The sequence below is a fragment of the Panthera pardus genome, unplaced genomic scaffold, assembly GCF_024362965.1.
Source record: "Panthera pardus isolate Hobbes unplaced genomic scaffold, ASM2436296v1 HiC_scaffold_24, whole genome shotgun sequence".
Lineage (NCBI taxonomy): Eukaryota > Metazoa > Chordata > Mammalia > Carnivora > Felidae > Panthera > Panthera pardus.
This window is the reverse complement of record NW_026526810.1, coordinates 59771943-59799889: the sequence shown is the minus strand read 5'-3', so window position 1 is coordinate 59799889 and position 27947 is coordinate 59771943. Positions and strand designations below refer to the sequence as shown.

At 35.2% G+C, this 27947-nt stretch overlaps 1 protein-coding gene across 6 annotated transcripts in view; it reads right to left on the bottom strand.

Moving 5' to 3' along the window:
- Nucleotides 1-27947, bottom strand: part of DPH6 (diphthamine biosynthesis 6) — a 439826-nt gene that overhangs the window by 328606 nt on the left and 83273 nt on the right. For all 6 annotated transcript variants that reach the window (XR_008417119.1, XR_008417120.1, XR_008417121.1 and 3 more), the window contains exons 4-5: nt 5948-6021; nt 1945-2063 (exon numbers count right to left, since the gene is read on the bottom strand). Coding sequence is in view for 1 of the 6 variants with exons in the window: in XM_019442636.2 (XP_019298181.1) it covers nt 1945-2063; nt 5948-6021 (193 nt within the window). In the remaining 5 variants the exon portion in view is untranslated. The remainder of the gene's footprint in view (nt 1-1944; nt 2064-5947; nt 6022-27947) is intronic.

Below are 27947 nucleotides of genomic sequence, written 5' to 3'. Positions count from 1 at the left end.
TACTACTCACATAATTAAAAATAAGTATTTCTAAAAGGCAAGATTCTTCTTAAATACAATGTACACATCGTTCTTCAAGTAAGTCTAAAGCTCAGAAACTTCTTAAAACACCAAGTTGTTAATGTTAGATTGCACGAATTCACTGATGGTTACAAGACACCAAGGTTATGTGACACAGTTATCAGAAATACATTTTTATTCACCTATGTAGAACCCTTTTCTAAGACCACTCTATAATCTAATAGGCCACAAAACTTTGCTGAACCCCTCTCCCTATAAAGATCCTTTTGTCCCACTTTTTGATTGAAACCCTTTCTGAAAACTAAATGGGCAGGGTGGTGGTAAAAAACTTTGGAAACCTATATCGCACCATTTACACATTTTTGTGTCCTTAGAAAAAATGTTCCACTCAAGAAACCTTTCTTAATACTGTTCTCAAGAATAACTTTTATCTTTGTATACCTTTAGGTAATCAATAGAAACTATGTGCTAAAAATGTTAAAATCAGATCTATACTTTTGTCATTGGAATGATAAAGACAAATTAGCTCAGCGTTACACTTTATCCAAAAGTTTAATACAGTGAAACACCATCTCTAACCCTTACTTAGAGGTGCACGCACATCCACACAGACCAGTGAAAAGACACACAATATCAGTTACACTATAATAGAGGTGTCAGTAAGGTTATATCCTATGGCTCTGTCTTGCTAATGAGGTAGGTTCTCTCTGGGTTGTAAGCCATCCTATTCTCCAACAGTAAAAGTGACAGAATATGTACTGTCCAGTGAAGTGTCACATGAACTTCATTACAGAACTAGGCAATCTTAGCAAATCCAAAAGAGAGAGCAAGAGACAAAGAGAAAGCAAGAGAGCATAATCTGTATAGATTTACATAGAAACTCAAAGGACAAATATATCTATACTGAGAATTTCAGTCATGGGTTGCTGAGCCATCTTTTCTCAAATATGAGAACACTCACCTTGATCTTTCTCTTTTTAAAAGCTGAGAAGATCAACTTCAGGTTCTTTTTATAGGACCTTCCATGAAAGACAACATTTTAACTTCAACAAGGAGAGAGTAGATTGGTGTTTACCAAGGAGAAATATTATGAGATCTTTCTTTTAATGTTGTTTAAAATGTGAATTTGTCTTTAAAATCCTCCACAGCTTGAGACCTCGTTATTTCAGAGATCAGCAATGTAAACTCACAAATGAGGTACATGATTTAGTCTTTGAGAAACCTGAGGCTCCAGGGCATTTACTGTAATAGGTTTGTGAAATAAATGCATTGAGCTAAACCCATTGAAAATGAATATTATTATAAAAATTCAAAACAACAAATGAAGTGTGTTCGTATGTAATATCCATATTTGAATCACATTACCACCTGCCCGTTGTGTCTATGCTAACTGATCAAATGACAGTCTCTCAATTATAATCTTCTTACCATCCCCAACAAAAACCTACTACTCTGCTTATTTTGGACACTACAAAGCCAATCATTCTATTTTAACATATTCAAAATATGTTTAAAAAAATAAGAAAAATATCACATGTTGTGACAAATATAGATTTTAAGAAGCTTAAAAAGAGAAAGAAAGAAAGAAAGAAAGAAAGAAAGAAAGAAAGAAAGAAAGAAAGGTTTTTTCCTGTTTCCTGTGAACCTGGGTTCCCAATAGTATAAAAAGACCTTAAATCAAAGGTCCGTAATGTTATAACAATTTTAGAGGCAGTTACACATTTAAAAAAGAATATGATGAGGCTCATTTGTAATCACTTTGGTAAATGGTCAAAAACCCATCTTAAACTTCCCTCTACTTCAGTTGTGATTCCACACTTTTACATTTTAAATTATTCCTCCTTTTCTGTTGTAACTGCTTATTAGTGAATACAGATTATCTGTGTGGTAACAGACAGCTCCCTTGAAAGTCTGGCTACATACCCAAAGCTGCTACTTTGATGATGATTGCTTGAATGTTAGATGATATCATCTCTCGGAGCAAATCTTCCTGGTTTCTCTGCCAAAGGTAAGCTAAAGGCTGGAGATTAAGCCTTTTACACCTATAAAATAAAAAGAAAAAAATCAGATGATATCTTAATGTTCTATACTTGGATCCATAGCAATTACTTTGATTTTAAACATAATGCTTCTCTCAAGGATTTTAGCATTTAAAATGCTTTAAAAAAACATGTTTTGCATAATGAAGTTTATATATACAACATAAACATATTTAATTTCCACAGGCTATGCATAAACAGATAAAAATGAAATCTCCAGGCAGATTAGAAATATTAATTTTAGTAAGGCTCTAAGTTTAGAAATCTATGCTAAAAAGCTTCCAAATGCCAACGGATGCTTATTCTTGTTTTTAGAACTTCCTTGGGTATCAAAACTGTGAAGCATATGCAAAATAGGCAAATCAACTTATCCTAATAAAATAATCATATATTGATTGACTTTACAATACCTATGGTTACATGAACTATTCTTATCTACCAACTTTGACATTTTTAAAAAGAATTTGACTCTGAGTGGAAAAAAAAGAACAAAAAGTACAATATATTGAGCACCAAATATGCTGTAGGCATTGTGTTACATATTTTACATTATGGTGCAGCAGAAAGAATATAAGTTCGAGTCAAGACAAATGTGGATTTGAAACCTATCCCTACACTAACTAGCAACATGACTTTGACAAGTCAATGAAACTCTAGGTCTTTAGTTTCCTATTTCATAAATAGGAACAAAAATATTTCCTTTCAAAGTTCTTGAGAAGATTAAGAAATTAAAAATTGAAGTCATCCTTTATTCCTTTTGTTTTGTTTTGTTTTTCCTTCATATTTGTCATCCAATCTACCCCAATACAGGACAGAATCATTCCTCACCAATACCACTGCGAACACCCTGGGCTGAGCCACCGTTATCTTTTGGGTCAATATCTCCCTAAATTCTTTCCCTGCTTCTACCCTTACCCTTTTAAAATCAGTTTTCAATGCAGCAGCCAGTGTGATCCTTTTAAAACATAAAACAGATTATGGGACTCCTCTGCTCAAATCTCGACATCACTCCTTGTAAAAGTCCTTGCAATAGACCTGCATGGATCTCACTCTGGTTGGTTCTCATACCTCACCTCCTACTACTTTCCCTTCGCTCCAACTACCACCATTGGACTGCCCACTCTTGTCTAATATACTAGACATGCTTCCTACCTTTTTCACTTATTTCATGCCTTTGTTTAAATGTGACTTCCTCAAGAAGGATTATAATTGATTAAAAGTAATATAAATAAAGAAAATAGTACAAATGCCTAGATAAAATAAATATTCAAACAACGGTAGTCAAAACCAAGTGACTTGCCCAAGTCACAGCATAAGTGGCTGAAATCAGATTTCAAATAAAAAACATAGCCCTAAAACCCAGTGTCTGTAAGTTTGCCTGGCTTACTAGGCCACAATGATCTCTTTTTCTCTCAGAAAATCCCAATACTTAGTAAATATACCACGTTTGGTCATTTACTCATACATGGCCTTAAAAATATCACTGCTTTTAGGAGGGCCAGGGTAGCTCAGTCGGCTGAGTGTCTGACTCTTGATTTTGGCTCAGGTCATGGCGTTGTGGTTCGTGGGTTCAAGCCCCACGTCGGTCTCCACACTGACAGTGCGGAGCTTGCTTGGGATTCTCTCTCTCTCTGCCCCTCCTCCTCTCTCTCTCTATCAAAATAAATAAACTTAAAAAAATATATATATATCACTAGTTTTTCCATGTATACATACCCTTTCAAAGAAACCAAAACCGTCCTACTGAAGACTGTTATACATACTTTGTAAAATATCCCAGAGCATCTACAGAAATGTTGAGGAAGTTAATAAACACAAAAATAATATAACTGAAACTACCCATGTAACAAAAGTATAATTCTAGCTGTCCTCTTACCAGTGTTTAATGCCTACCTATGAAACTGGGCTCTCTACCTCTTTTAAAAAGCTAAGATTTTTTTTAATTGAAAAAACCTTATTCCACCCTTATCTTTATTGTAAAATTCTTGATTGTTGCTTTGATAACCATAACCTTTTGATTATTTCTAGACTTAAGTCAAACTTTTTTTTTACCTATTTAAATTCTTTAACAGTTCAAAATATCATGACTCAAATACACTTCCTCTGTAAGTCACTACTGCAGTTGAGCTGTGACATTTATTAAATACTTTATATATTAAAAATACACTGATGCAATACAAACTACAAATGTAAGACACGCTAATTGAAAACTGAGTTTATTATAAACCAACGGACTCCCAGTAACATTGCTTTAACATTTTTAAGGATAAAATTATTGGAGATATGCCTAGTGGTACAAAATCTGGGTATTTTAACCATGTGTTGAAGCGTATCTAGACTGTTTTAAGAAAAATCTTGCTCTATCTATGGGTATGCTATGGACCTTTCTCCCATATAAATGTAAAGCAGCCTCTTAATCAGGAGCACATTTTCATTTGGCTTTTAACTTTCATAAATAAATGTCAGCCCCATCTACAGTTTGGCTACCCATTAAACCATGTGGGCTTGAACTTATTAAAAAACACAGATTTGTAAGCTAAATAATTCTCAGAGAATGTGACCTAAAACTTGATGAAAATAGTATTTCCAACATATGGTTTAAGGGCTATGCAATCCATCTCCATTTGTAGATCAGTTGTTCTCAAATGTAGGCAAGTAGAACGTAAGGAAATCTTTTTCAAATTACACATATGACCTCCTCCACTTCCACCTCCACTCTCCCTTCTCTAGAGATACACACCCCAAAATAGGAGATCATCATAGTCCCCTTCATTTAATTATGCTTTGTCCTATATTTCCTCTGTTTACTTTAAAACTTCTGGATTTTTAAAAAATGCTTTACTTTTTTTTTTTTTTTTTTTTTTTTAGTAACCCCTACACCCAACACAGGCCTCAAACTCACAACCCTGAGATTAAGAGTCACATGCTCTTCGGTCTGCGCCAGCTGGGCAACCCTAAAAACTTTGGACTTTTGACTGCCTTGGATTCACTGTAGAACTAGAAACAAAATAAATGCAATAATAAAAATAAAACAAGTTTTCAAGTCAATTAATATGCAAGTTTTTGATGTGATAGTTGATACGAATGTTTCTTTGTCAAGAATTTGAAACAATTACACAAATACAGTCCTTATGTGATTTGCATTTATCCTTTTGGATGGCAAAATTACTTATTTCTAGGTCAAGTTGTGTGCAAGATTAATACTGGAGTCCACATTTTCTTTTTGCTAATCTAATTATATGTAAAGTCTCTATACAGTATTTTATGTATCCAGAAACTAAAAATGAAAAATAAATTCATGTGATCTTTTGCCAAGTGAACATTAAATAATCAATATTATCACTTGACTTCATGGTTTTTGAAGAGATCAATGGAATGGATTATTTTGGTATTTGGAGATACAATATTTTACCAACCTTAGAGGGTGAGAAAGATGGAGAGAGCAATAATCTAAAAAGTCCTTGAAAGTTGAATGACTTTGTATATAAGTATTTTAATCACATGAATATTTTTGGCCAAGAACTGAATTCTAAAGACCAAAAAAGGAATGATTCCTTAATAAGCCTTTTTTTTTTCTTTAAAATATCACTGTATTCCTCTTATTAGCTCCTGATTTTTATTACAAATGATGATGAGTTAAAAGGGATTAAACAGGTATACTGATTCAAATAAGGAAACACTGAAAATAATACTTTTGATTTTAAAAAATCTTTGTCTTGATTTTTTTATTGTAGTTTATTTTGTTACTTTGGTAATATAGATAGTTCCATGAGATATGTACAATATCACATTCTATTTATTATTTGGATACAATTATATTTTCATTTATTCACATTCTTAAAATACATGTAATTTTTAAAATACAGGAGAAATTAATGCTCTCTTACACATTTTCTACTCGAACACGCTGATAGTCAGAAAGTATAGCACCTACTGATATCCCCTCTACTTCTTCTTTTTCCTGAAAGTAAAAGAAAAAATATAACTTTAAAAATAAACATGTGGCTATGCATTATGCTCTGAAAGTTATAAAAGAACTGGGTCTCATCTAGAAAACCATTTTGAAGCAGAATAATTTACGAAAATGCAATCCACATTCAGAAAAAATAAATACATGTATTTAAGTCATACTCTCAGCTGTGTGGAAAGTAATTATTCTTTTTACTTAAAATCCAAATAAGTACAGACCATTTTCTGTGAAGAAGGCAAAGATTTAGACGGTACTTTCAAGATGTTTCCTCACTAAAAATATTTTTAAAGACTCAATGATGTTCAGTGAAATTTTTTGAGAAATTTCTATTTTTTCAGACTGAATAACTTTATTTATTTAGTTAGTTATTTATAATGTTTATTTATTTTTGAAAGACAGAGACAGAGCACAAACAGAGGAGGACCAGAGAGAGAGGGAGACACAGAATCTGAATCAGGCTCCAGGCTCTGTGCCAGCAGCATAGAGCCCGATGTGGGGCTCGAACTCACGAACCGTGAGATCATGACGTGGGCCGAAGTCGGTCACTTAACCGACTGAGATAACCAGGCACCCCAGAATGAGTAACTTGAAAAAAAGTAAGCAATGGCATAAGTAGAAAAGGGGACACAATGATTTTATCTGTATCTCCAGGAAGCAGAGATAATAGAGCCATTACTTGGATAATGGTATAGCACAGTGGAGAAAGAATTCTATGATGAGAAGAAAGCAATGGATTGCTATCAGCAGAGTTACAACTGAGAATACCCAGCACTACATCTAACAGAATCTCACAGGAAAGAGGAATAATCTATCCAGTGTGCTCATTAATGAGTTGGAGGAAATGTAAAGTCAAATATGATCAAGTTTGCAAATGATACAAAGCAAGGATGGGTAATAAAAAAAAAAAAAGGAAGAAACGAAGATCAAACATGTACATGGATGGATATGGAGAATTTGGGGATTTGGAAGGACAGGTTTAAGATGAGATTTAATGTAGAGAAGTATAAGATAGTACACTTACAGAAGAATAATACATAATACAGGTATACACTAGGAATCTGTTATCTAGAAAACAGATATGAAGACAGTGACTGGAGGGTAATTACTAACAACAAACTAAATAGAAATTCTCTGAATAGGCATAAAAGAAAATCCATCCTGGTATATGGAGTACGGAAGAAACTACTTGAGAGAGATGACTTCATTATTAATACTCTTTCCATACTTGGAAATCTACAAAGAAAAGCAATCGTGTTTCACATAAAAACATATGTAATACTTCAAGGCATATTGAAATAACCAGTGTGTCCTAATAGGATGCCATAATAAATAAACAAAATGCGCAACAAGAATCTCTCAAGTCTTTGGAAATAAAGACAATTTAGAGTTTCTCCTCCAAAATGAGAAAGAAATATCTGCCCAAACATCCCCCAAATAAGATTCTATTACATAAGGTTTACAGGAACAAAAGCAATTTCCTGTACTTTCCTAGTTTAGCAACATTGTTAGAGCATTTGCTTACAACCTTTCTCTTCACTTCCTAGCCATTTTCTTTTCATAAAAGTCATTGTATTCTTTAGAAAAAGTCAAGACATAGTGTTCCTAAATATATATAAACATGGCAGGTGCCCGTGTGGCTCAGTCAGTTAAACGTCTGTCATCCAGCTCTCCACTCAGGTCATGATCTCCAGTTTCGTGAGATCGAGCCCTGCACTGGGCTCTGTACTGGGCTCTGCACTGGGCTCTGCACTGGCAGTGCAGAGCCTGCTTGGGATTCTCTCTCTCTCCGCCCCTCCCTCTCTCTTTCTGTCTCTCTCCTAAACGAAATAAATAAATAAATGCAAATATGTCATATATCACAGAGTAGTGAATAGTGTCATCAAAAGATCAAAATCAGTTATATTATTCCTATATCATATAGTGGTTTACATGAAGTTTTGCCATAAGAAAATATAAAGGACTAAAATTATATATGTATATGTGTGTATTTCTCTATACATCAAGGAAACAAAGATAAGAGGTACTGGTACTTTTCTGTTTTAACTAAGTCACGCCATTGTCAAAATAAAAACTGGCATTGACTATCCATTTAAAATGTGCTATCATTCTATAATTCTCATTTAATGTTCACCATAACCCTAAAATAATTATTATTTAATCATTCTTAGTCTACATACTTTCTCTGGAATTCTCTTCTCTTTCCATCTCTTTTATTTTCTATTTGATAATACCTAATTAATCAGCTGTAGAATCATATACCAAACTGAATTTGGACTATCCTTCCAAGCTAGGCCTAAATATAGATCACTCATTTAAAAAAAATTTTTTTAATGTTTATTTATCTTGAGAGAGAGAGAGAGAGAGAGAGAGAGAGAGAGAGAGAGAGAGAGAAAGCATGAGCAGCGGAGGGGCAGAGAGAGAGAGGGAGACACAGAATCCGAAGCAGGCTCTAGGCTCTGAGCTGTCAGCACAGAGCCCAATGTGGGGCTCCAAATCACGAACCGTGAGATCACGACCTGAGCTGAAGTCGGATGCTTAAATGACTGAGCCACCCAGGCGCCCCTAAATCACTCATTTTTTAATGTGAGAATCATTTTTTATTAATTTTTAAAAATTTTAATTCCAGCGTAGTTAACATTAAGTGTTACATTAGTTTCAGTTATGCGATATAGTGATTCAGCAGTTTCATATATTACTCAGTGCTTATTGAGATAAGTATACATTTTAATCCCCTTCACCTATTTCACTCCACCCCCTGTAACCATCTGTTTGTTCTCTATAGTTAAGTCTATCTGGGGGTTTGTCTTTTTTTTTTTTTTTTTCCTGTTGGTTCATTTGTTTTGTTTCTTAAATTCTACATATGAGTGAAATCATATGGTATTTACATCTTTCTCTAACTAGCTTATGTCCCTTAGCATTATTCTCTAGCTCCATCCATGTTGTTGCAAATGGCAAGATTTCATTCTTCTTTATGGCCAAATAATATTTCATTATATATATAGTATTTCATTTTATATATACATATATATGTATATGTATATGTATGTATATATGTATATATATGTATGTGTGTGTGTGTGTACACACACACACACACATCCCACATCTTTATCTATTCATCAATCGACAGACACTTGGGCTGCTTCCATAGTTTGGCTACTATAAATAAAGCTGCAATAAATATAGGGGTGCATATATCCCTTCAAATTAATGTTTTCATATTCTTCGGGTAAATACCCCATAGTGAAAATACTAGATCATAGAGTAGTTCAATTTTTAATTTTTTGAGGAACCTCCATACAGTCTTCCATGGTGCCTGCACCAGGTTGCATTCCCACCAAAAATGCAAAAGGAAAAAGAGCCCTTTTCCTCCAAATCCTCACCAACATTTATTTCTTGAGTTTTTGATTTTAGCCATTCTGACAGGTGTGAGGTGATATCTCATTATAGTTTTGATGTACATTTCCCTGATGATGAGTGATGTTGAGCATCTTTTTGTGTGTCTGGCCATTGCCCATATGGATATCTTCTCTGGAGAAACATCTGTTCATGTCTTCTGCCCATTTTTTAAATGTTTATTTTTATTTTTAAATTTTTTTATTTTTAAAATTTACAACCAATTAGTGAGCATATAGTGCAACAATGATTTCAGGAGTAGATTGCTTAATGCCCCTTACCCATTTAGCCCCCCCCCCCCCACAACCCATCCAGTCACCCTCTGTTTGTTCTCCATATTTATGAGTCTCTTACGTTTTGTCCCCCTCCCTGTTTTTATAGTATTTTTGCTTCCCTTCCCTTATGTTCATCTGTTCTGTGTCTTAAAGTCCTCATGACTGAAGTCATATGGTATTTGTCTTTCTCTAATTTTGCTTAGCATAATACCCTCTAGTTCCATCCACATAGTTGCAAAAGGCAAGATTCCATTCTTTTTGATTGCTGAATAATACTCCATTGTGTATATATATATACCACATCTTCTCTATCCATTCATCCCTCGACGGACATTTGGGCTCTTTCCATACTTTGGCTATTGTTGATAGTGCTCCTATAAACATGGGGGTGCGTGTGTCCCTTCAAAACAGCATACCTGTATCCCTTGCATAAATACCTAGTAGTACAGTTGCTGGGTTGTGGGGTAGTTCTATTTTTACTTTTTTGAGGAACCTCCATACTGTTTTCCAGAGTGGCTGCACCAGCTTGCATTCCCACCAGCAATGCAAAAGAGATCCTTTTTCTCTGAATCCTCGCCAACATCTGTTGTTGCCTGAGTTGTTAATGTTAGCCATTCGGATAGGTGTAAGGTGGTATCTCATTGTGGTTGTGATTTGTATTTCCCTGATGATGAGTGATGTTGAGTATTTTTTCATGTGTCGGTTGGCCATCTGGATGTCTTCTCTGGGGAGAAGTGTCTATTCATGTCTTTTGCCCATTTCTTCACTGGATTATTTTTTGGTTGTTGAGTTTGACAAGTTCTTGATAGATTTTGGATACTAACCCTTGTGCTGATATGTCATTTGCAAATATCATCTCCCATTCTGTTGGTTGCCTTTTAGTTCTGCGGATTGTTTCCTTGGCTGTGCAGAAGCTTTTTATTTTGATGAGGTTCTAGTAGTTCATTTTTGCTTTTGTTTCCCTTGCCTCCAGAGACATGTTGAGTAAGAAGTTGCTGAGGCCAAGATCAAAGAGGTTTTTACCTGCTTTCTCCTTGAGGATTTTGATGGCTTCCTGTTTTACATTTAGGTCTTTCATCCATTTTGAGTTTATTTTTGCATATGGTGTAAGAAAGTGGTCCAGGTTCATTCTTCTGCATGTTGCTGTCCAGTTTTCCCAGCACCACTTGCTGAAGAAACTGTCTTTATTCCATTGGATATGCTTTCCTGCTTTGTCAAAGACTAGTTGGCCATACGTTTGTGGGTCCATTTCTGGGTTCTCTATTCTGTCCATTGATCTGAGTGTCTGTTTTTGTGCCAGTACCATACTGTCTTGATGATTACAGCTTTGCAGTATAGCTTGAAGTCCAGGATTATGATGCCTCCTGCTTTGGTTTTCTTTTTCAAGATTGCTTTGGCTATTCGGGTCTTTTCTGGTTCCACACAAATTTTAGGATTATTTGTTCTAGCTCTGTGAGGAATGCTGGTGTTATTTTGATAGGGATTGCATTGAATATGTAGATTGCTTTGGGTATTATCAACATTTTAACAATATTTGTTCTTCCTATCCAGGAGCATAGAATCTTTAAATGTTTATTTGAGAGAGAGAGAGAGAGAAAGAGAGAGAGAGAGAGAGAGAGTGAGAGAGAGAGAGAATGAGCAGGGGAGGGGCAGAGAGAGAGGGAGACAAAGAATCCAAGCAGGCTCTGCACTGCTAGCACAAAGTACAATGTAGACCTTGAACCCACGGACCATGAGAACATAACCTGAGCCAAAGTCAGAGGCTTAACCGACTGAGCCACCCAGGAGCCCCTTCTGCCCATTTTTTAATTTGACTGTTTTTGTTTTTTGGTGTTGAGTTTTATAAGTTCTTTGTGCATTTTGGATACTAACGCTTTATCAGATAATGTCATTTGCAAATATCTTCTCCCATTCAGTAGGTTGTCTTTTAGTTTTATTGGTGATCTGCTTTGCTATGCAGAAGCTTTTGATTTATTATTATTATTTTTTAAGATTTGATTTTTAAGTCATCTCTATACCCAACATGGGGCTCAAACGCACAACCCTGAGACCAAGAGTCACATGCTCTACTGATTGAGCTAGTCAGGCACCCCAGAAGCATTTTATTTTGATGTAGTTGCAATAGTTTATTTCTGCTTTTGTTTCCCTTGCCTCAGGGGACATATCTAGAAAGATGCTGCTGTGACCAATGTCAGAGAAATCACTGCCTGTGCTTTCTTGTAGGATTTTTATGGTTTCAGGTCTGGCATTAGTTCCTTCATTCATTTTGAGTTTATTTTTGTACACAGTGTGAAAAAGTGGTCCATTTTCATTTTTTTGCATGTGGCTATCCAGTTTCCAACACCATTTGTTGGAGAGACTGTCTTTTTACATGAGAATCTTTATTTTGACAAATAAATACCGTATACAAAATTTTAACTTAAAAAAAGCAAGTAAAAATTAACATTTACAAATTATTGTAGAAATAATAACAACAATACAAGGGTTAAAATTCTTACAGAGGAAAAATAAAAACATGTCCAATTGTATAAAGGCTCTTCCCTTGCAGGAAACAGGGATAAAGTTGAAGACTCAGTTTGGCCGTGCTGCTGAAAAATGTACAAAATAACTCAGAATAAAGAGTTGAGGTCAAGTGCTATGAACCCACTATTTGTACCTGCCTACTCTTGATCTGAAGAAAGTTAACAACTGGAGTGCAAGGCAGAGCTGATGGTAGGATAGTCAAGTTCTCCATCTGGGAGTTCATAATCTAAATATAGGCCTAACTAATGACTTGTTTAACAATCATGATTACTGCTACCCATTAAAAATCCAACCTTACCACCTACTAGCTTGGTGGTTTTGAACAAGTTACATAATTTCTGTGTTTCAGTTTCCTTATTCATAGGATAATAATAGTTCCTGTTTCCTAGGGTTACTGTGAAGACTGAGTAAAATAATCCAGATCAATAACAGTAAGCACTCAGAAAATCTTTTGTGTCATTATCATAATCTTCTTTCTTATTACTACTACTTCTATAACTACTTCTGTTACTACTTCCATTACTACTACTGGCCACCACCAGCACCACCTACTACTGTTACTACTACGTAATGAAGGCCTAACTTGACAGACAAAACCCTTCATTCCTGGGCATTAACTTCTTGCTCATTATCATTCCTCAACACAAGCCTACAAACCTGTGATGGTTAAGTTTATTTGTTAACTTGACTGGGCTGATAAAAGGTTATTTCTGTGAGGACACTTCAGAAAGAGATTATAATTTGAATTGTTAAAACTGAGTAAAGACAGCCCTAACCAAAGAGGTGGGCATCATCCAATCCAATGAGGGCCTGAATAGAACTAAAAGGCAGAGGAAGGGTAAATTTATTCTGCTTGAGCAGGGACATCCATCTTCTCCTGTCCTTAGATATGGTCACCCCTGGTTTTCGAGACTTAGAACTTGCACTGAAATTTACATCATTGGCTGCCTTCGTTCTGAGGTCTTTGGGTTTGGACTGGAAACATATCACCAGTGCTCTGGGGTCTCCAGTTTGCAAATGGCAGATCCTCCATAATCCTCCATAATCAGATGATAATCTCTCATAATAAATCTCTTTCTATACATCTTTGTATATCCCTAGTTCCCTGTGTCTCTAGAGAGCCATGGCTAATACATAACCCTAACACTCAACTCTACAGTCCAGATACAACAAACTTTCAACATAGTGAGTCCTGAATAATCCAAGGGTAAGTAAGACTTCTGTTGAATCCTTAACCATTCAGAACATACTACTAACTTCGGAGAAGGCAAAACAGACCTTTAAAAGATAAAGATCTAACAGAGTCAATTTACTCTGTAAAAAAATTTAAAGCTAATAAGCTCATGCCTTTACCCATGACCTGTATCATTTGGGGAAAAAAGTCAATAAATTAACAATAGCAGCAAAATAATAGCAGTGGAAGTGTCAACAGAGAAACAAAAAGAAAATGACGACTAGAATCAAAAATGAACTGAGGCTGCATGAAGACACAGCCAGATAAATCACCTTGTGCCATAATAGAAATAAAAAATGGATGTGCTGCAGAAAATAATTAACACAGAATGTGGGGCCCTGAAGTCTGGCCACACTCAAACCAACTTCCTATGATCTGATTCTGTGCCCACTAAGCAAACTTTAGACTCTAATTTAGGTTGCCTTGTTACTTTCAAACCCAGAAAGATTATGCTAATCCATCAAAACAAGCATTCTCATCCTTTTAACACAAATGGTCTACATTATAAATGAACTGACATTCTGGCTTAGACATTAGTCTTAAAGGAATTTGGTTTATATTAATCTATACTAGAGAGACTGATAACTTCTTGGTACATTGTCAAAACCGATCCTGGAGAGCTATACCATATTGCTCACCAAGTACTATTATCAAACTTAACCAGTCATTTAACCCTCTCCAACAATAAATGCTAACTGTCATTGTTCTTTAACTGTTCGTATAAGCAACAAAATAAGGGCATGACATATAAGAAGGGATGGTCAGCTGTATTGAGTAGCTGCTGTTGAAAGCACATATCAAGAAGTGGAAGGAAAAAAGGCTGCAAAATGTAGCCTGGGATCAAACTGTTGGGCAATGTGACCTGCATCCTGAAGGCAATGGAGAGCCCTTCCCTGTAGGAATTTTTTTTTTAATTATGTCTATTGAGGTGCAATTTACATACAATAAACTGTATCCATTTAAAGTGCACAATTCAATGAGTTTTAACAAATGTGTATATACCAGTGAAACTGCCACCACAATCAAGATACAAATCATTTTGGTTATACCCAAAATATAGCTTGTGTCTCTTTGCAGCCCAACCCTCCCTTCACTCCTTGCTTCAGGCAACTACTAACCTGCTTTAGGTCATTACACATTAGATTGCATTTTCTATAATGTTTTCTATATATATGTGTGTATATACACATATATATGGACATATATACTTACATATATATATACACACATATACATATACGTGAATGATACATATCCTTTTGTATTTTGTCATATAATACATATCCTTTTGTTTCTGGCTTCTTTCACTCAGTATGATTTTGAGATTGATCCATGTTGTGTGTATCTATAGCTCATTCCTTTGTGTTCCATTTTAATCCATTGTACAGGCCATACCACATTTGTTTACCATTCTTTTGTTGATGGATATTTGCATTGTTTCCAGTTTACTCTTGTGAATAAAGCTGCTATGAATTTTCCTAAATGTCTTTGTGTGAATACATGTTTTTGTTTCTCTTGGGTCATGCTAAGGATTTTAAGAAGATACGATCATATATACAAGTAGAAAGATAAGACTCACAGTGTCAAGGGTACACAAGAGAGTAGAGAGAGAAGGAGCTTAGTCTGAAAGAACTGAAGAATGGAGATAAGAAGCTAAATTCCAAAAACAACTTAGAGACAAAATTAATAAAACTTGGGAACCATCAGCACAGAGACAAGAAGCACATATAAAAGGTGGGACCAATGATTCCACTTTAAGTGACCACTAGTTAAGAAAGGAACTACATGTCTTAAAACAAAATACTAGGTTTATTTAAGCTTTATGTATATTTTTAAGTTTGTTTGTTAGGTATCCAAAGTAGAAAGACTATTAGGTATATTGAATACTCTGGTGCTCAAAAGAGTATAGAGAAAGATGTGGGTGTTATCAGCATATAGAAGAACTTGAAGTCGTAGGAGCAAACAAGAACCCCAAGGAGCAGGACAAAGAGCAAGAAGGTGCCTCAGTGTAAGACAGTGAGGGTACAGCTAAATGTAAGGAGAAGAAGAAAGAGACTTCAGTGAAGACACTGGAAAAGAGTGGTCATGATAAGAAGAGACACAGCAAGGATAGAGTAATGAATGTGTGCATAAATAGAATTTTGATGAAAAAGAAAGATAAAGCAACAATATTACCAAGTGCCTAGTATATGCCAAAATTTGTGTTAGGTAATGTGTATATCTTATCTTAGCTATTCCTTATAGCATTCCAGAATACTATTAAACTGATTTTATATATGAAAAAATAAGATTATCTCATTCAAGTTGACACAGCTGGTCAGTAGAACAAGCAGCCTTTTCACTGAGGCCTGTCTGCCAACCACACCTGTGCTCTTGCTTATATACATATACATAGTGCCACATGCTATAGAAAGTTCAACAGAACCACTGTATTTTACAATTAAGAAGTTAGTTAGTTACGACTACTGTGGGGAAAGTTGCAGTCATGTTTGATGAAAGCAAGAACAAAATATTTGACACAAAAACCATTGCCAAATTCTGCAAAAAATGAATGTCAGAGCCTCAGTAAAACAAATGACTAATCAAACAATGAATATCTATTGTTAAATTGAACACAGTTCACAGAATTTTGAGAGTGAATACAAATCAAATTACATTCCTGTCATCAAGATTGTCAAAGGCAGAGAAAAGCAAAATAAAAAATAATAATGTCAATGATAGAGAAGTTAGAGACAAAGATTGGACCCTAAATAGCTGAGTACATTGCTAAGCCACAGGAGCTCTCAAACACAAATGGACACTACTCAGCTTAGAACATTATCACTATCAATGATGGACGTGTTAGTTCTCCTGAGGAAATAATAGTCAGCAATGGCATCACTGAGTATGAGAAACAGCAGTGCAGAATACCATTAAACATTTGTATTAGTTACTACTCTCAACAATGCTCCAAGGTAGACTGTCATCATCTTCTTTGTTTTGTAGATAAAAAATGCTAACACATATTTACAAAGTCAGCTATGACCAGATCAGCTAAGTAGACATCACAGGGGTCATTTGTTGCTTACATCACCCTTTCCCCCAAGCTTTGTCAATGTGAGACACACCTGTAAGACTGCTGAGAAGCTAGTCCATGCAGCTATCTGACCAACAAGGCCAATCATAACAATAGAGAGGGCATATGCAGAAGCAAACATACTCACAAACTGGTACAAACACAGCTTCATTATTACTAGCATGTGGTACTATGTAGATAAGCAAGAGCACAGGTGTGGTTGGTAGACAGGCCTCAACAAAAAACGAATTAGCAAGGTAGAAGACATACCAAAGATAGAAATTTCTATCATTCTAAGTAGTTAGCAAATTGTTCAATATCATCTTCTATGTAGAGAATTCTCCCCACCAGTTTCACTGTCAACTTTATCATATGCTACATTCCTATACATGTTTAGGTCTTCTGTGTACATGTTCCACTGATCTATTTCTGGGTCAGCATCACACTGTTTTAATTACAGCATCTTCAGAATATGTCTGAATACCTGTTAGTGTATGTCTAATCCTTGTCTTTTTCAGTCAGGAAATATTAGTGAGCTTCTTAGACTTCTCTGCAATTATATATTACAAATCTGCACTGGACTCTTAAGGCAGAGGATTGTAGTTTGATCTTCAGCAAATAGTTCTCCTACCCCCTCACTACCTCCCTTTTAGCTCTGTCATTATTTTTTTTTAAGTTTTTGAGAGAGAGAGAGTGCACACATGAACGAGCATGGGAAGGGCAGAGGGAGAGGGAAGGAGAGAATCTTAAGCAGGCTCCATGCTCAGTGCAGAGCTTGACATGGGGCTTGATCTCACAACCATGAGATCACGACCTGAGCTGAAATCAAGAGTCAGACAGTTAACTGAGTCACCCTCTTTCCTTTTGAAGCAAACTGTATTGATTTTAATTAAGCATCATCATCCTGAATACATACGTGATTTTTTTCCTGCTCTTGGGAACCATTCTAAACATTTAGAAAAGAAAGAAAATAAAATCCAGAAAGATCTGACTAAGGATCATCAGCTCTATCAACCTATCAGAACCTGTACCTATAGATTCTGCCTCTTCCTATGAAAATGGGCTCCTAAGTGCTAACTGCTCCTAAGTGATCCTTTGCATGGGATCCCAATACATCTAGATGGCTTAAGGGCTTTTTGTTTTTTTCTTGTACCATCAATTTTTACTCCTGGTTCATGTTCATCATTATATAATATACTGTGATAGCAGCCAAAAAACTCATGTCCTCTTCCAGGTATCATTATTTAATAGGGATAATTATTATCTTTACTAAAGTAAAACTTCAAAAGAACGTATATATTTTTCTCCATTTCCTCATCATCCATTCTCTTTTAAACCCCCTCCAGGCAACCTTGAGTTCCTATCAGTATACTAAAACTTCTCTTATCCTGTCAGTGATCACTAGGTTTGCCAAATTCAATGGGCAATTCTTGGTCATTACCTTACTTGAATTCTTCTTCCTACCTTAATGGCTATTCCTCTCTCTCCCTTACTGGCTCCTTGTCCTCTTCATTATCTCCAAAAATTAAAGTGCCCAGAGTTCAGTCCTTGTCTCTCTTCCCTTCTCTAACTATATTCATTCCCCGGCAATTTCATCTGGTTGCATGTTTTCTAAAGATCCAGGATGCAAATGTCTGCTCTAATGCCCATCTGGGTGTCTACTAAGTATCTCAAACCTGAACAGATTCAAAACAAAACTCTTGATTCAGGCACATACACTCATCACACCTAGAGATGCTTCCATATGGCTGCTCATCTTAGGAAATGACATTGCACATATATTTTTGGTCAGGCCAAAAATCTTAGAGTCCATGATTTTTCTTTCCCTTATGACCCACATCCAACCAAGCAATAGTTCTATAGCTCCATCTTCCAAAAATATCCAGAAGCCAATCACTTCTCATCTCCTCCACCACTACCACTAGTGTTAACCACCATCACTCTCAATTGGACTACTGCAATAGTTTCCTAACTCACCTCCTGAAGTCCACACTTCCTCACTACAGTTTATCTCCACAGAGAAACCAGTGATCTTTCAAAATATAAACCAGAACATGCAGCTCCCTGCTTGAAAATCCTCTAATGGCTTCCCACAAAGCTTAAGAGTAATACACAATCTCCTTTTGGATAATATACAAGGTTCTAAATGGCCTGGACCCTCCCAGCTTCTCTGACATCACCATCTACTACTATCCTGTCAGCTTATTCCAATGATCCTCATTGGACTTCTTGTTCCTCAAACATTTAAGCTCATTTGCATCTCAGGGTCTCCTTCCCTATGCCTATGAAACACTTCCTGTAGAAATTTACATGATCTATTTGGTTACTTTTTTAGGGTCTTGCTCAAATATCTCAGACAGGCCTTCTCTGCCTTCTTTCTAAAACAGTCCTCCTACTCCACTCACTACCCCTCCCCAGCCCTGTCACTACTTCCTTGCCCTGAATTTATTTTCTTCATAGCATTACCTGAAATTACATCATATGTTTACTTATTTAATTTTTATTTATTTATTTTTCTCTCTTATTTAATTTTTTAAAATGTGTCTTTAGTTTTATGAGGGCAGGTACTTGGTCTTGTTTCACTATATCCTCAGCTCTAGAAAAGCACCTAGGACAATATTGAATATTCAATAAATATTTATAGTTGAATGAAGATGATTACATAAAATTACAACTTCAGCAATTATCCTAAACAAAACTAAGTCAATAAATGAAAATAAAAATACCACTTTGTAACATACATGAGAAAGAGTTAATGTCTTTGTCTTTCAAGATAGAAGGAACAGATTAACACCTAATAGTAAAAATGAGAAAAGATATTACTAGGTATTTTTAAGAGAATAACTACAATGACTAATTTCAACCTTCAGAAGAACAAAGAAAATACAAACTAGAATTACTTTTTGTCAAACAAATATAGATATATGTCTGTGTGTAATTTTATTAAAATTTGATTAATACTTAAAGATGATTAGGATATGGAGAGTTGCATAAGCTCGTGCACCATGGATGACACTGTTGCTAGTGCATCCTTTCTGAAAACCAACCTTGTGATATGTATCAAGAAGCTTTATTATGTTTATTTTCTTAGACCCAGTAATTTCGTTGTTTTTCTTTAACAATTTTTTAAAAATTTAAGTCCAAGTTAGTTAACATATACCGTAATAATGATTTCAGGAATAGAACTTAGTGGCTCATTACTTAGATATGACATCCAGTGTTCATCCCAAGAAGTGCCCTCCTTAATGCCCATCACCCATTTAGCCCATCCCCCTACCCACCTCCCTCCATTAACCCTCAGTTTGTTCTCTGTATTTAAGAGTCTCTTATGGTTTGTCTCTCCTTCTGTTTTTCTTATTTTTGCTTCCCTTCCCCTATGTTCATCTGTTTTCTTAAATTCCACATGAGTGAAATCATATGATATTTGTCTTTCTCTGACTGAACTAATTTCGCTTAGCATAATACACTCTAGTTCCATCCACATTGCTGCAAATGGCAAGATTTCATTCTTTTTGATCATGGAGTAATATTCCATTGCATATTTATACCACGTCTTTATCCATTCATCAATTGATGGACTTTTGGGCTCTTTCCATACTTTGGCTATTGTCAATAGTGAGACCCAGCAACTTAATATTTTACTTTCAGAAATGTAGTCAATAAAACTAACTATAAATGTACACAAAAGTTTATTTATAAGTATCTTCATCTTATTTACATTCTTCATGTAATTGGAACAAAAATTTTAAAATCCTAAAATCTCAAATAATAGGATGGTACATTAATTTTTAAAAATTTTTTTTGAGAGAATGCACACGTGCATTTATGAACAAGTGGGGAACAAGCAGGGGAAGAGGGAGAGAGAATATCTTAAGCAGGCTCCATGGCCCAAGGTGGAGTCCAACACAGGGCTTGATCCCATGACTGTGAGATCATGACCTAAGACAAAATCAAGAGTCAGATACTTAACCGACTAAGCCACCCAGGCATATCCATGGTACATTTAGAAGAGAGAAGACAAAGCAGTCATTAACAAAATATTTTCAAAGGATATATAACATGTGGAAATACTTATTTATTTTTTTTACATTATTATTATTTTTAAATATATGAAATTTATTGTCAAATTGGTTTCCATACAACACCCAGTGCTCATCCCAAAAGATGCCCAACATGAGGAAATATTTATGACATTAGATTCAGTGAAAAAAATTTCCACAGATTGTGTATTAAAATATACGGATTTTTTTTGAAATATCCATAAGGCATGGAAAGAAGAGCAGAAATAGACCAAATTACAATAATGCTTATTTCTAAACAGTATTTCATTTTTCTGTTTTATTTACAACTTTATACCTTCTCAAATACCTTTTTTAATGTTTATTTAATTTTTGACAGAGAGTATGTGCTATTGGGGGAGGGCCACAGAGAGAGGAGACAGAGGATCTGAAGTGGGCTCTGAGCTGACAGCAGAGAGCCTGCCATGGGGCTTGACTCACAAGCCCTGAGATCATGACTTAAGCTAAAGTCAGATGCTTAACCGACTGGGCTACCCAAGTACCCCACAAATATTTTTATACCATGTGTATTACTTTTTCAATTAGGGGAAATATTATTAAAAATATATCTATTATTAAAATAGATCTATTATTACTATTAAAAATACATACATATTCATCTCTTATCCCATGTGTGGACAAACTGGCAGGCAAAATTACTCATGTATTTATTAAACATTAATATATAAAACCCTACTGTGTGACCAATCCCATATTAGGAGAGGGTAAGCACATTTGAAATAGCACAGTTGTTAACCTTAAGAAACTAAAATGCTGTGAGGGATGCAGGAGAATGGGAATTTCAAATAAAATATGTGACATAAGTCTATACAGATGATAATGAACCAAAAGAAGGAGGGGAGGAATGACTTTAGGAAATACTTAAAAAAAATTATACCCCAAGTATGGAACAATCAGAGATATTGATTCTTTGCCCTTCTTGACTATAAGAACACGGATAACTGCTCCTATTACTGTCTTCCTATACCCTCCTTAATAAAGCATTTATGTAAAAAATCCACTAAATATTTTTCTTCAAAGAAACAAATCTGACTCTAACAAGAAATTTATATATAACTTATCTGCTAACAAACTGACATAATTCTAATTGCCTATCTCCATTTGGTATCTGATTGTATGGTTGAATCTTCTGTATTAAACAACCAACTAATAAGGGCCTAATCTGCCATTAGTCCTAGTCTAATCACTGGAAGAAGTAGAAACATGGACCTTCCCATAGTCCTAAAGTGTTATTAACGCCTACTCTTAATATCAGTACCCTAAAGTGTCAGGAACATAGACACACAAGGAGATAAATGGACTTATACCTGATCTGTTTTTCTCATTTGTATGTGAAGCTCTACCATATCACAGCCGAAAGGCACCCAATACAGACATTGGGATGGTGAAAGCATTTGGCCATATGGTAACAGTGATAATTCTAAGTTTATAAGGAGGGTTTCAAGGTAGAAATCCAGACCCAAATTAGATTTACTTGTTAGACCCAATATTAGAGCCAAATATTTACTTGTCTCCATACTAAGAAGTTGGTTCACAAAGACGACAAGATAAATTGAACACAAGCTGCCCTTTTTTTAACAAATGAAAACTAGACCCACTTATTCTAAAGATAAGAAGATATGTAGCTTGCATTTATCGGGGATATTATTTTCTTTGAAAAATGCCCCAGTTACGAGTATTATTCTGTTAATGAGTTCCTGCCTGTTGAGAAAAAAATGATCTGCTGAATTTAAAGCGGTTTTCATCTGAAAAACATTCCAACATTTTTAATATGAACCATTCATTAAAGAAGCACACTTGCATTATAGCTCTGAGTGGTGATATTTGGACTTCTGGCAACATGACATTATTAAATAAGAAACATTTGTGAATGCCAATGATGTTCTAGGGCCTGGATAACTAAATAAGAAATTTATATGGCCAGGAAAGCACTAGACAGTTTTCCTTAAACTTCCAATTCTTCACTTGAGTAGAACTACACAAGTCCAGGTTAATAAAAATAACTACAGAAATGAATACTATTTTATATGAAATAATTCTGAAAGTGACACTGAGAATTTTCAAATGGTAGTGATTTCAAATGACATACATTCTGACTAAAAGTTTTGTTTGACTTGTTAGAAAGGCGTTTGTTTTTCTTAGTATCATCAATATAAAACATTTCTGAAATGGAAAATGATCACCATGTGGAGTTCTTCCATTAAACAGTGAGCTCATGACAGAGTATTAGGTCACTAATTTGTGGGATTATTGTCTCCCTTTGTGAGCTTTCTCAATTTAATAGGGAAAAAAATTGTTAAGGCTGAAAATTAAATGACACAGAAATTGCAGAAAATCATAACCATTTGTCATTTATTTCTATTTAAAGCTGGTGTATTATTTTACTTTTGAGTGTCCATTTTAGTTGCCATAGTATGACAATCCCAGTTTTGAATAAATTAGCCATTACTACATCTTAATGTGGAAGCTGAGAGTTTGCTATTCATCCGATACCAAATTCAACCTAAAAATGAAGCTGAACAGAAGTCTAGAACTATAGTTCCTTTTTCAATTGAGTTTCCCAAGAATATTCTTCTTGGTAAAAAGATAAGGTGATATTTTGAGGACTTCTGTGGAACTCTTTAACAACAACAAAATAAATAAACAAAGGATTAAACTGTTAATCCTTTTTGGGAGAATAAAGCAACAATCAATAAGTTTTCAATTCTAAGCAAATCAGTTTGATAGAAAGCATTTAATCTGTTTAGAAGATGCTTTCTGCACTCATTTTTTAAGCTCCTAAGAAAACTTCCTTTGATTAGTTTGAGATAATTTTTTAAATGCAACTCATATAAATGAGGATTATTATTTTTTATACGATTTAAAAATTATTCCAGGTTTACTGAGTTATAATTGACAAATAAAATTGTTAGCAATTTAAAACATGCAATGCAGTGATTTGATATATACATACATTGTGAAAGAATTCAAAATTCTCACTATCAAGTTAATGAACATATCCATCAATTCGCATATTTCCTTTTTTTTTTCTTTTGGTGACAACATTTAAATCCTATTCTCAAAGCAAATTTCAATTATACAATACAGTATTATCAACAATAGTCACAAGTTATACATTAGATCTTCAGACCCTCTTCATCTTACATCTGTAAGCTTATACCCTCTCCAACCTCTCTCCAAGGGCAACCACCTTTGTACTCTATGAGTTCAACCTCTTTTTTTTTTTTTTTTTTTTTTTTTTTTTTTTTTAGTCCCACATATAAGTGATGCCATGCAGTATTTATCTTTCTCTGTCTGGCTTCTTTCAGCTTGTATAATGCCTTCCCAGTTCATCAATGTTGATGCAAATGGCAAGGTTTCCTCTTACTTTCTTTTAAGGCTGAATAATATTCCATTGTACATATGTATATGTATATATGTGTGTTTGTATACACACACATATATACCATATTTTCTTTATTCATTCATCTGTCAATGGACACATAGGCTTTTTCCATACCTTGGCCACTACCAATAATAATGCAATGAACATGACAATAGAGGTATTTCTTTGAGATAATTTCATTTCCATTGGATACATACCCAGAAGCAAGACTGCTGTATCATGTGGTATTTCTATTTTTAATTTCTTGAGACACCTCCCTACTGTTTTCCATAGTGGCTGTATCAGTTTACATCCCCACCAATAGTGCACAAGGGTTCCCTTTTCTCCAAATCCTTATTGGTATTCATTATCTCCTGCCTTTTTGATAACAGGCATCCTAAGTGATATCCTATTATGGTTTTGATTTGCATTTCCCTGATAATTAGTGATGTTAAGCATCTTTTCACATACCTGTTGGACATTTGTATGTCTTATTTAAAAAAATGTCTATTCAGGTTCTCTGCCCATTTTTTAATCAGGTTGTTTTTTAGCTATTGAGTTTTATGAATTCCTTATGTATTTTGGATATTAATCCCTTAACCATAAATGTGTTTGCAAATAGTTCTCTCCCATTTCACAGGATGCCTTTTCATTTGTTGGTTTCTGAGGCTGTGTGGAAACATTGTAGTTTGATATAGTCTCATTTGTGTATTTTTGCTTTTGTTGCCTTTGCTTTTTGTGTCAAATCCAAAAAATCATTGCTAAGACAAGAACAATGTCAAAAAGTTTATCTTTATATTTTCTCCTAAGGGTTTTATAGTTTCAGATCTTACCATCAAGTCTTTAACCCATTTTGAGTTAATTTTTATTTATGGTGTGAGACAGAGGTCCAGTTTCATTCTTTTGAATATGGCTAACTAGTTTTACCAATGCCATTTATAGAAGACACTATCTTTTCCTCATTGTTTATTCTTGGCTCCTTTGTCAAAATTAAGTGATCATATATGCATGGGTTTATTTTGAGGCTCTCTATTCTGTTCATTGATCTACGTATCTGTTTTTATAACACAGTTTATAATCAGAAAAAGTGATGCCTCCAGCTTAGTTGTTTCTCAAGACTGCTGTGGCTATTTGAGGCTTTTTGTGGCTCTATACAGATTATAGGATTGTTTTTCTGTATATGTGAAAAATGCCATTAGAATTTTGCTAGGATTGCATTGAATCTGTAGATCACTTTGGGTAGTATGAACATTTTAAACAATTGTAATTCTTCCAATTGATAAGCACGGAATGTTAAGGACATTAACATTATTGTACAATTGGATTTATATTTTTAAAACATTATGTGGGAGTGCTTATCAGAAAAGCATAAAGTTGGATGCAAAACATCTACTTAGGAAACCCTTAAGAAATCTAAGAAAATATATGATGAAGGCCTAAACTAGGGTGGTTATGACGATATAACAAGGAAATGGCAGATTTGTGACATAAGACCAACGGATTTTACTGGCATGTGGCTGAGAAAGAAATCTAGAATGATCTCAAATTTTTGGCTTGGTCATTTGATGGACAGCAATGGTTTTGATTTCATAAGAAATCCACAAATTTTGGGAAGGGATATGATGAGTACTATTTTGGGCATGTGCGTTTAGTCATTCAATGAGAGCTGTCCAATAGACAGTTGGGTATGGAGCTCAGAAAACAAGTATAATTGTGAGAATGCAAGCTGGTGCAGTATGGAGGTTCCTCAAAAAACAGTATGGAGGTTCCTCAAAAAACTAAAAACAGAACTACCCTACAATCCAGCAATTGCACTACTAGGCATTTATCCACAGGATACAGGTGTGCTGTTTCGAAGGGACACATGCACCCCCATGTTTATAGCAACACTATCAACAATAGCCAAAATATGGAAACAGCCCAAACGTCCATCGATGGATGAATGAATAAAGAAGATGTGGTGTATATATATACAATGGAGTATTACTCAGCAATCAAAAAGAATGAAATCCTGCCATTTGCAACTAAGTGGATGGAACTGGAGGGTATTATGCTAAGTGAAATGAGTCAGAGAAAGACAAAAATCATACGACTTCACTCAAATGAGGACTTTAAGAGACAAAACAGATGAAGATAAGGGAAGGGAAACAAAAATAATATAAAAACAGGGAGGGGGACAAAACATAGGAAACTCATAAATATGGAGAACAGAGGGTTACTGGAGGGGGTGTGGGAGGGGGGATGGGCTAAATGGGTAAGGGGCATTAAGGAATCTACTCCTGAAATCATTGTTGCAGTATATGCTAATTTGGATGTATATTTTTAAAAAATTAAAAGAAAAGAAAAAAGGAAAGAAAAGAAGTATAATTGGGTGGCATAAATGTGTACATCAGTGGTAAGTGAAGCCATGAGAAGAGATGCAATCAAACAGCAAGGAAGTGTAGGCTGAAAGAAGATGAAGAATGAAGCTGTGAGGAACCATACCATTTATCAAGTAGACAAGAGAAAGAAAGATCTTGAAAGAAAACTAAAGACAGAGAGACAGATGGGAAACTAGGAGGGATGAAGATCACAGAAGCCAAGGTCAAGATTTTAAAAAGAAGGAAAGGTCATAGGGCTGAATTACCACAAAGAGGTCAAGGAAAGGAAAAATTAGGGGTAAAAAACAGAATAAAATGTGTCTACCTGATTTGGTTGTTACCAACCTTAACAAGAGAAATTTTAATAAATTGGTTCTGATGGAAATCAAACTGAAGCAGGATAAGAGAATGGCAATGAGAAAGAAAATAAGTAAAAATAAATATTCTAAAAAGATCTACTGTTAAAAAGACAGGGTACAACTGCCAGAAGGGATGTAGAATCAGAGGGGAATATATTATGTTCAGTACCAAAAGCCTATGAAACATGATGGTGGCACCATTATGGAAAGAATCTGGTATGCCATTTCCCAGTTCAGTCTTTCTTCCACGTATTTATTTATTTATTTTTATTTGGAGAGAGAGAGCAAAAGAGAGGGCAGAATTTTAGGCAGGCCCCACGCTCAGTGCAGAGCTGGAGGTAGGGCTCACTCCCATGACCCTGGGATCATGACCTCAGCCGAAATCAAGAGTCAGACCCTCAAATGACTGAGTCACTCAGGCACCCCCTCACTTCCGTTAACATACAGAAACATTATCCAGTTCAGGAATGACACAGTCATGAGAATATGTATCTAGTTTAGTAATCTTTTAAAGCATGGGTGTCCTTCAAAAAGCAACCAAAACAAAAGAAACACCCTTACCTTTTACCTCAGTCATAAACAAAAATTATGCTCTCAGAAGAAAAGGGTTTCTAAAAGTTTGTATCTTTCCTTTAACATGTCCAAAATTCAATTTACCATAATTACTGAAGAAATTGTGATTTATGGTCAAAAGAACACATGGCATTAAATGTAACCAAGGAAGCTAATAAAGTGAATTAGTTAAAAAAGAAAAACAGGAAAAGGGAAGACCTGAGTTAAAATGTTCAACTTCACAACATAGCCAATAATAAAATCTTGTACAAACCTAACTCTGATGAGTATAGTTTCTTCATGAAATACAAATGATAATATCTAGTTCATAGGGTTGTGAGGCAACTTGTGTAACATACAAGATAGTACTCAAATATTCATAGAAAGCAATACAAATACTGGTTTCTTTTTTTTTTTTTTTTAAATTTTTTTTTCAACGTTTTTTATTTATTTTTGGGACAGAGAGAGACAGAGCATGAACGGGGGAGGGGCAGAGAGAGAGAGGGAGACACAGAATCGGAAACAGGCTCCAGGCTCCGAGCCATCAGCCCAGAGCCTGACGCGGGGCTCGAACTCACGGACCGCGAGATCGTGACCTGGCCGAAGTCGGACGCTTAACCGACTGCGCCACCCAGGCGCCCCTACTGGTTTCTTAATTAACCTCCTTTATTGCCCCATTTCTCTACCTTTGTCACTAACGACCCAGGCTCAAAACAGGCT